Source organism: Ctenocephalides felis, unplaced genomic scaffold (assembly GCF_003426905.1).
Source record: "Ctenocephalides felis isolate EL2017-DRISC unplaced genomic scaffold, ASM342690v1 CF-g0.4_SCAFFOLD_03571, whole genome shotgun sequence".
NCBI lineage: Eukaryota > Metazoa > Arthropoda > Insecta > Siphonaptera > Pulicidae > Ctenocephalides > Ctenocephalides felis.
In genome coordinates, this window is record NW_020539725.1 from 59515212 (window position 1) to 59532791 (window position 17580).

At 27.5% G+C, this 17580-nt stretch overlaps 1 protein-coding gene across 1 annotated transcript in view; it reads left to right on the forward strand.

Moving 5' to 3' along the window:
* The window catches only part of LOC113386392, a 256913-nt gene that overhangs the window by 184395 nt on the left and 54938 nt on the right, over nt 1-17580 (forward strand). The window contains exons 5-6 of the mRNA XM_026624172.1: nt 96-175; nt 11886-11955. Coding sequence (XP_026479957.1) covers nt 96-175; nt 11886-11955 — 150 coding nt within the window. The remainder of the gene's footprint in view (nt 1-95; nt 176-11885; nt 11956-17580) is intronic.

Genomic DNA, 17580 nt, shown 5'->3' on the forward strand with positions numbered 1-17580 from the left:
TCGATTTTGTTTTCAGAATATTTTATGATTCTTATTCTAATTCTAATTGTTCTATTTTACGATGATGTCTAATTTTATGTTTTTCTTTTTTTCAGACTGGTAAACACTTTCATAGGACGTCCCTACTCATCAAGGCATTTAATCACAAATTTCGGCTCGACTTGGAACTGAACACGTAAGTTTTACATATTTATTTATTTATTTATTTATTTATTCATAAGCATATTTCAGACTCTTGTCAACATTCACATAATTAATTTAGTAAATTAATATGTTTTATCAATATTTTATACAATTTGAATTATAAAAAAAAATTAAATTTTATTTTCAATGTAACATCTATTAACTTTTTGGGCATAACGTTGTAACTTGTTCCTAGGAAAATGTTTTGAGGAATTTATTATATACTACACACTACTCAACATTTGTTAACATAAGTATATCAATATATTGTATAACAATTTGAATCGTTTCGAACAAAATTATGTAACAAAATTTATAGACTTGTAAAATTGAATACTGACCTTCTTGTTTAAACTAAGAAGTCAAGTTTTTAGTGCATTTTTCTGTATTTTTAGTAATTTCTTAAATAATTTGTTCAAACATGTATATTTTATTATATATTAATGAAAAGTAGATAACATTATCTATAAATCGATGTATAACAATTTTAGTCGTTTGGAACAAAATTATATTAAAAGAATTGATTGAATTTTAAAATTGAATACTGAGCTTCTTGTTTAAACTAAGAAGTCAAGTTTTCTAGTCCATGTTTCTGTTCTTTTAGTAATTTCTTAAATAATTTGTTCAAACATGTATATATTATTATATATCATTGAAAAGTAGATAAAATTATCTATGAATCCGTGTATAACAATTTTAGTCGTTTGGAACAAAATTATAATAAAAAAATTAATTGACTTTTAAAATTGAATACTGAGTCACTTATTTGAACCAAAATGTCAAACTGGTTTTGAATATTTTGATCAATTTTTTTAAAAAAACTTCAAACATGTATATATTAGGTTGTCAAATATCTCCTTTCCGCTTTTTTGCTCTTGGTTTAATACAAAAAGGCGGAAGGGAGATATTTGACAACCTATTATTATTATATATTATTGAAAAGAAGATAAAATTATCTATGAATCCGTGTATAACAATTTTAGTCATTCGGAACAAAAACTGAGTCAGTAAAGTGATCTCTAGTACTAATGCATTTTTACCAATTGCAAGTAGTTGTAAGGTTGACATCGTTAAAATAAATAATTCATAATTATTTACAATTTAATTATTAATTACAATCGTTACAGGCGTTACAAGCGTTGTAAATCCGCTTGTAAAATATCATAAAATTCGCCTCCGGTCGCATTTTCTCTGTGCGAAGTCGCGCGAGCGAAAAATGTAATTAATAGTTTTTGAATATATTAAAAACTCTGCATGATGCTGGCAACGAAATTCTGGCTAGGGCAGTGCTAGCCAAAGTTAGGGCTTAGTACCCCCAGAGGTAAAATAAAATTTTGAAAATGGAAATTCTGTTGACTTGAAAGCCAAGGTCCTAAAGCAGTGGTTCCCAACCTTTTCAATGTCACTGCCCCTGTGAACAAGTATGGGAATTGAGTTTACCCCTAGTTAATTTAAAATAATTAAAACCACACAAATTTGAACGAAAATACGTTTATTATCCAACTCTATTTATAGAACAAATGTTTGGTCTATAATTTTGGCAAAATATTCTTTTTCTTTTTGTGTTTTAGGACTTAAAGATATTATAGATCACAATTCATAGTCGAACAATTACATTAGTCACCAGAAAAAATATGCCAAAAAAATAATATAAGAAATTCAAAGTCGCCAAGACATTATAAACGACAAATTATGGTCGAAATATTACATTACAGTCTGTAAATTTGAAATAAAATTGTAAAAGTAATAAAAATTATATATTTTTTAAATTATACTTTGTATTGTCAAATAAAATAACGCTAATGGTGGTCCCTGTATTAAACAAATATTAGAAAGATTACAAGTCTAAGTGAAAACTCCTCACAATTATATTAGCAATTACCTTTATATTGTGACTATACAGAAACTCTTTTAAAATTTTGTGAATATTATTGATATTGATATTTTGTGAGTATCTTGAAAAGTTTCTAGATACAGTCTAAAATACAAGCTAGTACAAATATATTTGCAAAAGCGTTTAGAATGTGATTTTGCGAATCATTTTCCCAACTTTTATTTTTGAAAATGCTGTGGGAAAAGAAACTACTGAATATTTTTTTCATCTTTTTTTTAGTTGAAAATATATTTCTTACGGTTATAATAATGAAAAATAATCTCATAAAATAGCTGTTTAGATTGGTGATGCAGTAATTAAGAAAAAAAAATACAAATTTTTAGATAAATTTATCTATTTTTCAATGATATTTCACAATATATATATATATATATATATATATATATTTTAAAAAAATTTTTTGAAAAAAAATTAACAAAAACATAAAAAATATAATCAACTTGACATCTTGGTTTAAACAAGTGGCTCAGTATTCAATTTTAAAAGTCAATTAATTTTTTTAATATAATTTTGTTCCAAACGACTATAAACGGTTATATACAGATTTATAGATAATTTTATCTACTTTTCAATGATATATAATAATATATACATGTTTGAATAAATTATATAAGAAATTACTAAAAATACAGATAATGCACTAGAAAACTTGACTTCTTAGTCTAAACAAGAAGCTCAGTATTCAATTTTAAAATTCAATCAATTTTTCTAATATAATTTTGTTCTAAACGACTTAAATTGTTATATATAATTTTCTAGATAATTATATCTACTTTTCAATGATATATAATAATATATACATGTTTGAACGAATTATTTAATAATTTAACAAAAAATGCATTAGAAAACTTGACTTCTTAGTTTAAACAAGAGGCTCAGTATCCAATTTTAAAATTCAATTATTTTTTTTAATATAATTTTGTTCCAAACGACTAAAATTTTTATATACGGAATTACAGATAATTTTATCTACTTTTCAATGATATATAATAATATATACACATGTTTGAACAAATTATATAAGAAATTACTAAAAATACAGAAAAATGCACTAGAAAATTTGACTTCTTAGTTTAAACAAGAAGCTCAGTATTCAATTTTAAAATTCAATCAATGTTTTTATTATAAGTTTGTTCCAAACGACTTAAGTTATTGTACATAATTTTCTATATAATTTTATCTACTTTTCAATGATATATAATAATATATACATGTTTGAACAAATTATTTAAGAAATTACTAAAATACAGAAAAATGCACTAGAAACTTTACTTCTTAGTTTAAACAAGAAGCTCAGTATTCAATTTTAAAATTCAATCAATTTTTTTATTATAATTTTGTTCCAAACGACTTAAATTGTTATACACGGATTTGTAGATAATTCTATATACTTTTCAATGATATATAATAATATATAGATGTTTGAACAAATTATTTAAGAAATTAATAAAAAATACAGAAAAATGCACTGGAAAACTTGACTTATAAGTTTAAACAAGAAGCTCAGCTTAAAATTCAATCTTTTTTTTATTATAATTTTGTTCCAAACGACTTAAATTGTTATACATAATTTTGTAGATAATTGTATCTACCTTTTAATGATATATAATAATATATGCATTATTTAAAGAAATTATTTAAGAAATTACTAAAAATACAGAAAAATGCACTAGAAAACTTGACTTCTTAGTTTAAACAAGCTCAGTATTCAATTTTAAAATTCAATCAAATTTTTTATTATAATTTTGTTCCAAACGACTAAAATTGGTAAACACAATTTTCTAGATAATATTATCCACTTTTTAATGATATATGATAATATAAACATGTTTGAACTTTTTTTTTTTAATTTAGCAAAAACAAAAAAATATAATTAACTTGACATCTTGGTTCAAACAAGTGACTCAGTATCCAATTTTAAAAGTCAATCAATTTTTTTATTATAATTTTGTTCCAAACGACTTAAATTGTTATACACGGATTTGTAGATAATTCTATATACTTTTCAATGATATATAATAATATATACATGTTTGAACAAATTATTTAAGAAATTACTAAAAATACAAAAAAATGTACTAGGAAACTTGACTTCTTAGTTTATAAATGTTAATGTGGATCGTTCCCTCAAAACGTTGGCAAACACTGTTCTGAATAGAAATACGTGTATGTATGTATAAATGTATATATATATATATATATATATATATATATATATATATATTCGAGTGTATTTCTATTTAGTGGGCAAAAACACATGTACAAAGTGTCGTAATTAGCGAGAGCAGACATTTGACACGGTCGCGAACATTAATTTAAAATTTTGTTGAAACGCTTGAAACTAAAACTGCACGGAATATTATTAATGTCACCGATGGATGCACTTTTATATCATAGTATAAAATATACATGTAATTATATTTAAACAGATGTTTTCGTATCATTGTGTTAGGGCAATTTTTCTCCGAAACGGCTTGACCGATTTTTATGAAATTTTATAATAGACTGAGAAACTTTTGGACTGACTTTTGTAAACGTTTTTCACTAAATTTTGAGTCTGAGCTTATAAAAAAGCTCAAATTTATCTGTTATTATTTCTAACACAATTCTTATATTTAGAAGCGTAAAGGTTACCATCGATAAAATCATGATAAAACTATAAACTTTGTTTAAACTAAGAAGACAAGTTTTTTAGTGCATTTTTCTGTATTTTTAGTAATTTCTTAAATAATTTGTTCAAACATGTGTATATTATTATATATCAATGCAAAGTAGATAAAATTATCTATTAATCCGTGTTTAACAATTTTAGTCGTTTGGAATGAAATTATCATAAAAAAATTGATTGAATTTTAAAATTGAATACTGAGCTTCTCGTTTAAATTAAGAAGTCAAGTTTTATAATGCATTTCTCTGTATTTTTAGTGATTTCTCAAATAATTTGTTCGAACATGTATATATTATTATATATCATTGAGAAGTGGATAAAATTATCTATAAATCTGTGTACAACAATTTTTGTCGTTTGGAACAAAATTGTAATAAAAAAATTGATGGAATTTTAAAATTGAATACTGAGCTTCTTGTGTAAACTAAGAAGTTAGGTTTTCCACTGCATTTTCCTGTATTTTAAGTAATTTCTTAAAAAATTTGTTCAAACTTGTATATGTTATTATATATCATTGAAAAGTAGATAAAATTATCTATAAATCCGTGTAGATCAATTTTTGAATAATAAGTGCAAGGCGCTTGTAATGACTAATATTTGCCTGAAGCATTTATATATACACGTATATATATATATATATATATATATATATATATATATATATATATATATGCATTTCAGTAGGTAAATAATTTGTATTAGCTGTCCCTTTCACTTATATACCACATACCCAAATAATTCTGAAAATATTTTTTTTCTGGGCGTTTTTCGGGATAGGTAGTATATATATACAATATACATATTAGGGTGGTCCTCAATATGGACATTTTCGAATTTCCTTGCCCCCAAGGGCTCAAATGGTTCCAAATTGATAAAAAAACAATTCTCTGAAAGTTTTAGCTTTTAATATTAATATTTAGATAGAGCGCAATTCAATCAAACTTCGTATGGAAATAACATGAAACTAGCTGTAAGTGGAATTCTGTCTCAAGGCATTTAAGGCATCGTGCGTTAAGGCAAATTGCTGGAACTTTCCGTACCAAAAATTATTATGTTTTTTTAAAAACGATTAACATTTTTGAAAAAAATTTATTTTGAAAAAATAAGATTATTGACAAACAATTAGACAAAAAATTACTTTTTTTTGAAAAAAAAATATTTTTTTTAAATTTTTTTTTAATTTTTTTTTTTAAATGTTTTCTTTATTTTGACATATTTTGAAAGATCTAAACTTTTTTTTAAAGCAATCGTACTGCTTTAACTGCATAAAAACGAAATATCAAACAGCGTAAGCGCCGCGTCGACGTCTAACGCGTAAACATTGGTACGGAACCCATAGGAATGTAAACCAAAATTATACTTATTGTTGAAATCTCTATAAAATATCTGATAATTTGATGTGCATATGTCTAATGATCATTTTTGACCGCCAAATGGCATTTTTTTTTACCTTTTTCATTAGATCTCCGAAACCGCTAGACCTGCCTTTATGAAAATTTGATCGGTTCTTCACCTTGTCAACACAAGTAAAATGTTTTTTGAATTATTAAAATCGGACGCTCCATTCTCTTAAAAACTGAGTTACCGTTTTCGGCACTTTTTGTCCCGTATCTTCGGAACGACTAGACCTGCCTTCGCCAAAAACTAATCAGCACGTCTCCTTATCAATACGAATCGAATGTTTTTTGAATTATTCAAATCGGTTGATCCGTGTTCCCGAAATCGTCGACGAAAATTTGTATCCGCACAGACACACACACACATACATCCATTTTTTCTAAGGTATGCCAAAATATTCAGAAACCTTTGAAACGTAAAGATATATAAAAATTTTCATTTTTGATTTTTTTGCGATTACTATAACTTGCCCTACGGGAAGTTAAAAATTTCAAAAAATTTTGCACAGCGTCGAATTTTCAACAAAAAATGACACTAAATTTTACTTTTAATTCATTTGTTGCTAAGTTATACCTAAAAATTGTTTTTTTTTTAATTTTCAAAATTTTTTTCATGCTATTTCCATACAAAACTTTGATTGAATTACGTTCTGTCTAAAAGAGAATTTAGAGCTAAAACTTTCAGAGAAATGTTTTTTAATACTTTGGAACCATTTGAATCTTTGGGAGCAAGGAAATTCGAAAATGACCATTTTAAGGACCACCCTAATATATATATATATATATATATATATATATATCTTAATAAAATTTATCGTTTACATTTAATTCGACACTGAAGCGACAGTAAAAATATTCGAATCGAGTTTGACTCGCCGTCGTCCTATATAAATCGCGCGTTGAAAATCCCTCTTAGGATTTTTCGTGTACACATTTAAGTAGATAGGTGTATATGTATATGTTTGTATATATTTGTGTATATATATACAGAAATGTCTGTCAATATAATAACACGCACGTGTGTGTGTATATTTTCGTGTGTCGGAGGTGTCGTGTTTGCTCAGACAAATTGACAGCGCGGAATAAATGCGAGCGAGCAGAATTAGAGGGCGGCAAAGGCAATGTAAACACAAATATACAGAATATACTTATAACGAATATATTATAATACTGGATCTAGGGTACGACGGGGTAATAGGGACACCTGGTAACATACATTTATATAAGAAATTCAGTCAGAAAATTGTCTGAGTCTCGTAGTTTATCTCTTAAAAAATCAATCCCTTTAGAAGATAAGAATGCATCTCTGTGCATATAATCGACACATGGGTTTTGTGTACTAATTTGTTTCCCAAGAAGCATCAGACCCCAAAGATATTTGATATTTCTATATGATTTTTGATATTTCTATATGAGATTTTTTAGAATAAAATTTGGCATTGAAATCTCCACCTAGAGTAAATGGTATTTTATTGAATTTAGCATTCAAGGCTCGCAAAAATTTGGTCAAATTTTGGTGGATAACTGTAATATTACCTACTTGAGTAATTTCATTAACAATATCAATAAAAAGTTTACATAGGAGTCTGTTCTAAAATGTTTTTGTTTATAACACAGAAATAACTCTGAATATCTCTGAATTTTGTAATAATTTACCCTTAGAATCAGGGAAACGAGGTTGCTTTGACGTTGAACAGCAAGAATGAAATATTTTTAGAATTTTAGTCGAAATTAGAATTAAAATCCGAATCATTTCCCGCCAGTAGAGTCCTTTTTGTAGCCTAGTTTAATTTGTTCATCAGTAGAGTTCTTTTTTACCCAGATTTTTGGCGGGTTTAATATTTTATCGTCAGTAGAGTTCCTTTTCTAATTTTCTGTCGAAATATTTAGTTTGCTTGTCAGTAGAGTCCTTTTTGATATAGATTTTTAATTTGGTCGTCAGTAGAGTCCTTTTTCATAATCTAGTTTAGTTTGGTCGTCAGTAGAGTCCTTTTTTATAACCTAGTTTAATTTGCTCGTCAGTAGAGTCCTTTTTGACCAAGATTTTTGGCGGGTTTAATGTTTGATCGTCAGTAGAGTCCCTATCTATAGCCTAGTTTAATTTGCTCGTCAGTAGAGTCCTTTTTTATAGCCTAGTTCGATTTGCTCGTCAGTAGAGTCCTTTTTGACCAAGACTTTTATCAGGTTTAATGTTTGTTCGTCAGTAGAGTTCTTTTTATACCTTAGTTTAATTTGCTCATCAGTAGAATCTATTTTGACCAGGATTTTTGTTGGGTTTAATGTTTACTCGTCAGTAGAGTCCTTTTTGTAGTCTAGTTTAATTTGCTCATCAGTAGAGTCTATTTTGACCAAGATTTTTTGTCGGGTTTAATATTTGCTCGTCAGTAGAGTTCTTTTTTATATTCTAGTTTAATTTGGTCGTCAGTAGAGTCCTTTCTGACCAAGATTTTTATTAGGTTCAATGTTTGTTCGTCAGTAGAGTCCTTTTTATAGCCTAGTTCAATTTGCTCGTCAGTACAGTCTATTTTGACCAAGATTTTTTGTCGGGTTTAATATTTGCTCGTCAGTAGAGTCCTTTTTTATAGCCTAGTTTAATTTGCTCGTCAGTAGAGTCCTTTCTTACAGCCTAGTTCAATTTGCTCGTCAGTACAGTCCTTTTTGGACAAGATTTTTGTCGGATTTAATGTTTGGTCGTCAGTAGAGTTCTTTTTATAGTCTAGTTTAATTTCCTTATCAGTAGATTCTTTTTTGACCAGGATTTTTAAAGAGTTTAATGTTTGGTCGTCAGTAGAGTCTTTTTTATAGTCTAGTTTAATTTGCTCGTCAGTAGAGTTCTTTTTGACCAAGATTTTTATTAGGTTCAATGTTTGTTCGTCAGTAGAGTCCTCTTTCTATAGCCTAGTTTAATTTGGTCGTCAGTAGAGTCCTTTTTGGCTAAGATTTTTGTCGGGTTTGATGTTTAGTCGTCAGTAGAGTGCTTTTGTATAGCCTAGTTTAATTTGCTCGTCAGTAGAGTTCTTTTTTATAGTCTAGTTAAATTTTCTAGTCAGTAGAGTTCTTTCTGACCAAGATTTTTGTTAGATTTAATGTTTGCTCGTCAGTAGAGTTCTTTTTTATATTCTAGTTTAATTTGGTCGTCAGTAGTGTCTATTTTAACCGAGATTTTTGTCGGGTTTAATGTTTGGTCGTCAGTAGAGTCCTTTTTTGTAGCCTAGTTTAATTTGCTTATCACTAGAGTCTATTTTGACCAAGATTTTTAGCGGGTTTAATGTTTGGTCGTCAGTAGAGTCCTTTTTTTATAGCCTAGTTCAATTTGGTCGCCAGTAGAGTCCTTTTTTTATAGCCTAGTTCAATTTGGTCGCCAGTAGAGTCCTTTTCTCTTTATATCTTAAATTAATTTGCTAGTTAGCAGACTCTTGCATAAAAACTAGTGGTCTATGGCATCGTGCCTTGAGGCAAATTGCTGGAACTTTCCGTACCATAAATTTTTTTTCGAGGAATATCAAATATTAAATGTTTTAGTATTTTATAGACAAAATATAATAAGTTATATATTGGACGACAACGTTCGTATTATGTTTACATGAAAAGTGAATAAACAAAACTTAATCAAGCGGAATTAGAATAAAGGACCTTATCTCATATTTCTAAAAATTATATAAACTACCCTCCAAGGTTAAAATTAATTATTTCTAGTATATTAGTAAGCTTTATTTATTTATTTTTATATTAATATTACGGATACAGGATTAAATTTAATAATTACAGAAAATAAATTATCTTAATTGAATTAATCACAGTAAAAATACAACTATGAAACAATATTAAGCCTAACATTAGTATTATTTAATACAATAACTTGAAGAAAAAAATGTTATAAAATTCGAATAGTTTATTTAAGGCTTGTAGATCTTGAGATTCTTCTTATGGTAAAAAAAATCTTTTAAATATCCGTTATGCAATTTTTATTTGAGTTCCATATCTGGAAAATGATAATTAAGAGAAGTATCAAAAAAGAATATATAACATGAAAATAATTGTAATGATAAAATACTTAGGGTAGAAAAATGTTAAAATAATTTAGAACAAAAATTAAAAAAAGTATAGAAAAGGGAAAAAATAATTGTAATTGTTGGAAAAAAAATATCTATTTAGAATTTTAGCTAGAATTAAAATTAAAAACCGAATTATTTTCGATCTGTCAACTTTCGCCCCGGTCTCCACCTGCCAAGGCAACATATACGTCTTGTTGTTTGGGACGTCTATGGGTTTTTCTCGACTGTCGGCTCTCATCGACGAAAAATTCGAGTCTGAATGGAGGCTGCAAACGAGATTTCGAATTGAAAAATATACAATCAGGGAATTTTAGGAAGACCGCGCACGTCTCTCCACCGTACGTGTTAATATATGGAAGAATTTGGGAAACGGGAATCGAGGATAGGAATTATATATATATATATATATATATATATATATATATTATATATATATATATATATATATACTAGCTGGCCCAAAAAACGCCAAAAAATATTTTCAGAATTATTGGGGTATGTGGTATATAAGTGAAAGGGACAGCTAATACAAATTATTGCGATGGTTTACCCACTGCAATGCATGCCACATATATATGCTCCGGGTAAATATTAGTCATTACAAGAGCCATGCACATATTATTCAAAAATTGATCGATAATTTGACGCATATAGTTTTACCATGGTTTTTAAATTTTGAGACTAATGACCCTTAGGGATCGTTTTTTGACACTTCTTTGAATAGTTATGACAACCTAGAGAGACTATTGCATTGCATTTGGCAATGAGTGGGGATCATAGTTAATCGATGTGTGGTATTCATAGATTATTCACAGTAGATTATTCAGTTGTGTTCATAGTATTATTACAAATACTGTGACTTTCATTTTTTTGCTATCTTGTTTGTTATATCTGAATCATAAATCAATTTATCTGCAGAACAATAACAATCGTCATTTCATTTCGAATTCAATTTCAAAAAAAATTGTTGCCTAATTTACACAAAATTCAAAAAAGTGCTCTTGTATAGTCACAGTCTAAACGCATTTGCAAATAATTCTGTGCGACATTTTCACTTATACTGTGCTTTTCTTGGCGGCATTTTCACATTTTTCAATAGTTTTAGTTAGTTCTTTTCACACAATTGGAAAATCGCTCCTTTACATGAACAGTCTAAACGCACTTGGGTAAACATTTGTACCAGAGTGGCGCTTAGACTGTGCTTAGCCTGGGTAATTTTTTGAACTTTCAATCCAAAATTACAAAAATATTTTATAGAAAATAAAAAAAAATGTAATAATTTTTTATCCTCAAAAGCAACGTGTCAATACAAGCAGAAAGTTTTTTAGGTCATTCAAATCGGACGCTTAGTTTACTCAAGCACAATTTTTTGCACATTTCGCTCTGTATCTTCGAAATGGCGGGACCTGCCTTTGCCAAAAGCTAATCACCTCTTCTCCCATTCATTACAAATTCAATGTTTTTTAAATCATTCAAATCGGATACTACGTTCTTTCAAAAACTCGAATTGTATTTTCTGCACTCTTTGCTCTTTATCTCCTTAACTGCTGGACCTGCCTTTGCCTAATCAGCACATCTACCTATCTGTAGGAATCGATATATATATATATATATATATATATATATAATATTTATTTATTCAATTTCGTTAATAATTAATTTAATGTTACCTGTTTATTACTTTTCAGGCAATTACTGGCGCCCAACATAATTCAGAAACATTTCTTGGCGACAGGGGCGGAGCAGGAGTCCAGACAGGTGATAAAATATTTAAATTTATTATAATAAAGGGTCCGCCATATAACTTTTTTTTATTGGTAGCAATTTAGAATTTTTGACATCCATTAAAAAGTTAGACAGCCATTTCAATTAAATTATTTTCGATTATTAACCAGAAGGATTGCACTTTCAAATAGAAAAGATTTAAATTGAGAAAATATTCAATAGTTTATATATAGCATTTTCAAAAAAAAAAAGTTATATGACGGACCCTATACATATATAATTGGTAAACCCGACATTCTTTAAATGTTTGTTTTTAAACATAACAAATTACTAATTGACAGATTGCATTTTGAATTATTTGTATTTAGTATAAATATAAGGTTGTCAAATATCTCCCTTCCGCCTTTTTGTATTATAAACTAAGAGCAAAAAAGCGGAAGGAAGATATTTGACAACCTAATATGTGTGTATGTAGAACGCGCTCTAAAATTATATAACAGATATAAATAATTCCATAATATCCTTTTGATTTGTTGAATTGCAAAAGTACTACGGGGTCACCATTTAGAGACTTCGCGTTTATCCCACATTAATTATTAATATCTACAAAATTTATCACTCTCATTTGTTTCCCTATTCCGGACCTGCCTTAATCTTATATCGTGTCCAATCATCATTTAGGTTGACCCTGCCATTCCCCGGAGCGACGTCACCGGAGTAATAACTCCCCGGAGTCGAATTCGCCTTTTGGATACAATTTTCTTGGGCGGAAACTTTTTTTTAACGCAAATACGAGAATACTCATGTGAAATAATTTAAAACGGGAATATTTACGAGTTTGTAGAAATTTTTTTGTGTAAATTTTGGTTATTGGCCCTTTGAGAATTTTGAGAAAAAATAAGAAAAAGGAAAACATCTAGTTATTAAAAAAAATAAAACTTGAACAAATTAAGGGGATTTAATTTAAAAAAATGAGGGAAAGTGAAATTGAAATTTTTGGTAACGGTGTAGAGATTTATAGGGTAGAAGTTTTTTTCTATATATTTCTTTTCATTTTTTATTTATATTTCTTTTTATAGTCTTTTTATATTTTCTATTATTATTATTTATATTCTTTTTATATTTTGTATTTATATTTCTTTTAATTTTTTATTTATATTTCTTTGACATTTTTAAACAAAACATTAATTCTAATAAGAACAAACCCTGCAAAGAGTAGTACTATGTACCTAAAAAATTAGAGTAAACACTTTAACCGGAATGACGACTCCGGGATAATTATGAAAAAGCATTCCGGCGGTGTATTTGTATATATATATATATATATATATATATATATATATACATTTTAAGATGGAAATTCTGTTTTATTATAATTACGAAAAAGTGCCGACAAAGATGTTAACAGGATAAAAGGGAGTGCAGTCTTCGAGGATAATTACAGGAGCTCCTGCAGGACGACAAAATCCTTGTATAAAATAGAAATATATACACACACATGTATATATATATATATATATATATATATAAATATATATATATATATATATATAGACTAGCTGACCCGGCAAACATTGTTTCGCTAAGTAAGGTATATACTAAACAATTTCTAGAGAATCAAAAATATTGATACTCCAAATGTATAAGGATGTGTCGTTTGAATGCCATATACAATGGGGAATTATAAAAATAATAAACCCTATTAGTTTGTCTATAATTGAGAAATAGAAAATTTATATATTACTATCTATTCTTGGATAAATTCTGGGAAATTATAACTGGGAAAATGTTATTCGACAAAATGTCCCTTCGATCGATACCAAATTTAAGTTCTGAATTTACATAACATGTATAAAAAATAATATAACCTAGAAAATGTTTTGTAAATACCAATGAGTATATAATTATACAAATGAGATCTTTCAGAGAAAAATTGATTTGCAAAAAAAGAGTGCTACAACGCCAAAAATTGCATTTTCATATTAACATTTCAAAAAAGTTGATATTCTTCAGTTTGTAGTAACACTAGCAGCCCTATTACATGATTTTACTGAATTGCAAATTTATAGTTGTTTTTCTAAGAAACATATGTGATTTTATATTTTTATAATTGAGTACATATATTAGGTAATAAGATACTAAATTATATAGCTCTAGTATAATATTGTATATTTTTAAAACATTTTTCAAAAGTACTTCTCATATCATATTCAACCGTCCATTCGCAACTAATATAATAAAAATAGAGTATACACGTGTGCATTGCAATTTTTTAGTTTCTTCTGTTAAAACATTTTTTTTTTATATTTTTATAATTCAGTACACATATTAAGAAATAACATACTCTAATTTCATACCTGTATTACAACGCTTTATATTTTTAAAATATATTTTAAGCCGTTAATTTGTTTACGTCAAAGAGTTTACTAACGTTTTTGTATATAAATAAAACTACGAATAAAACTGCTTACTACAATTTAATCGTAATTAAATAATATTCACGTAAAACATCTTATTAAACTTAATTGAACATCATCTGTCAAAAGCGTTTGACATTTGACGTATTAGCCACCGTCCATTGTTTTATTCAAATTACGCTTCTACAAAAATTTTCAAATTAAAAATGTAAAGTTTTTACGCAATTTTGAAATAATATCTCGCCTTTCCGATAACCTACTGATTAGCACGAATTTTTCAAGATTAAGACTGGCCAAATCGGTTCAGCCGTTTTTGAATTTTAGCGGATCATTTGATCGAGAGCTCCATTTTTATATGTAAGATACGATTTTTTGTGATATAAAACTATCAAGTATTTTACCTGATTAAATGAACAAACTTTTGATAAAACTTACCTACACACTTTAGTACATTTTTTTTTACAAAAGGGCTTCTCAAAATTTACCACTTTGGGCAATCGTGTTGTTATTTCTGACTGCCCTAGAAATATTATTCACGGTTATGGTTATGTACGTTTCGACACGGTATGTGTGTCACCATTGTAATTTTATTTATATACAAAAACATTAGTAAACGTTTTGACGTAAACAAATTGACGGCCTAAAATATATTTTAAAAATATAAAGCGTTGTAATACAGTTATGAAATTAAAGTATGTTATTTCTTAATATGTGTACTGAGTTATGAAAATATAAAATCAAATATGTTTCTATCAAAAAAAGCTATAAATGTGCAATTTTGCAAACAAATGCACTCTTGCATATCTGGTTTCCAATAATTGCAAGTCCACGGTTTGATGATTATTTTGAAAAATATTTAAAAATATAAAACGTTATACTGGAGTTACAAAATTTTAGTATGTCATTTCTTAATATGTGTACTAAATTATAAAAATATAGAATCACATATGTTTCTTACAAAAACAGCAATAAATTTGCAATTAAGTAAAATCGTGTAATAGAGCCGCAAGTGTTACTACAAACTCAACAATATCAACTTTTTTGAAACGTTAATATGAAAATGCACTTTTTGGCGTTGTAGCACTCTTTTTTGCATATCATATTTTTTTCAATTATGGTGTTGTATAAATTATTATTTTTTGCGTCGATTAAAGCTAAAAATATCGTCGTAATCGTCGTAATCGTCGTAATTGTCGTATCGTCGTGCAACTTAACATGTATTTTAAATAAATCATACGGTGGAAACATAATTTAATGTAAGCAGCATGGTGGAGATTGCTCCACCATGCATATTCATAAACAAGACGACGAGGACGAAGACTATGTAGACCATTCTCTAGCAACAGCAGACATGGACATACATTCATCTGAACTATATACAACACGACAGGACAACAGACACAATATATACACATATATGTATATATGTATATACATAAATGTGTGTGTGTTTGAGATGTTTTTCGCATAAGATATTCACCGCAGAAATGTTCGCAGCATGGTTCCAACTCATTTACATAATGTACATTATGTGTATATACGACTTGATATAATATTATATAGTGTGAACGTGCACTTATAATGATATACAAGTCATATATAAATGTATATGTATATCTTAAATATAAAAATGGAGCTCTCGATCAAATGATTCGGTAAAACTCGAAAACGGCTAAACCATTTGGCCAGTCTTAGTTTTGAAAAATTCGTGCTAAAATGTAGGTTGTTGGAAAGGTGAGATATTATTTCAAAATCGCATAGAAAATTTACATTTTTAATTTGAAAATTTTTACATACTCTATTTTTATTAGTTGCGAATCGACGGTTGGATATGATATAAGAAGTACTTTTGAAAAATGTTTTAAAAATATACAATATCATACTAGAGCTATAAAATTTTGATATGTTATCATCTAATATATGTACTCAATTATAAAAATATAAAATCACAAATATTTCTACCAAAAAAAGCTATAAATGTGCAATTTTGTAAACAATGCACTCTTGCATATCTAGTTTCTAATAGTTGCAAGTCCACGGTTTGATGAGTATTTTGAAAAATATTTAAAAATATAAAACGTTATACTAGAGTTACAAAATTTTAGTATGTTATTTCTTAATATGTGTACTAAATTATAAAAATATAAAATCACATATGTTTCTGACAAAAACAGCTATAAATTAGAAATTCAGTAAAATCATGTAATAGGGCTGCAAGTGTTACTTGAGACTCAAAATATCAACTTTTTTGAAATGTTAATATGAAAATGCATTTTTTGGCGTTGCAGTAATACAATTATACAAAGATCTCATTTGTATAATTGTATACTCATTGGCAATTATAAAACATTTTCTAGGTTATATTAATTTTTATTCATGTTATTTAAATTCAGAACCTAAATTTGGTATCGATCAAAGGGACATTTTGTCAAATAACATTTTCGCAGTTTTAATTTTCTAAAATTTATCGAAAAATAGATAGTAATAATAAATTTTGTAACACTCCTCGCAGAAATTTGAATTTTTTTTATAAGCTCAGTAGTATTATTTACAATTATACACAAAATCCAGAATCCAAAAAGAATCTTGAAAACTTGAAACGTAATCAATAATTCGTAAGACCAAAAATGACGGATTGGATTATACTATGTTTTCTGTAGAAAGTGTATAAAACTTCCAATTTGATTGTATTGACAAAATATATAGACAAATTAATGGGGTTTATTGTTTTTATAATACCTCATTGTATATTGCATTCAAACAACGCATCCTTATACACTTAAAGTATTAATTTTTTTTGATTCTCTAGAAATTGTTTAGAATATACCTTACTTAGCAAAACAACGTTTGCCGGGTCAGCTAGTATATATATATATATATATATATATACGACAAAAGATATTCTTTCAAATATTTGTGTAAGAAGCTTTAGAATGACTCGAAACGTCGAGAAAACATAAAATGTTAAAGAGGCGACTTCTCCTTCAGCATCTAAAAAATTTTACTTATTAAAAATTTCAGATTAGTTTGCTCGTCAGTAGAGTCCCTTTTATTAATTCTAGATTAGTTTGCTCGTCAGTAGAGTCCTTTTTATTCATTCTAGATTAGTTTGCTCGTCAGTAGAGTCTATTTTATTAATTCTAGATTAGTTCGCTCTTCAGTAGAGTCCCTTTATTTATTTATAGATTCGTTTGCTCGTCAGTAGAGTCCCTTTGTTTAATACTAGATTAGTTTACTCGTC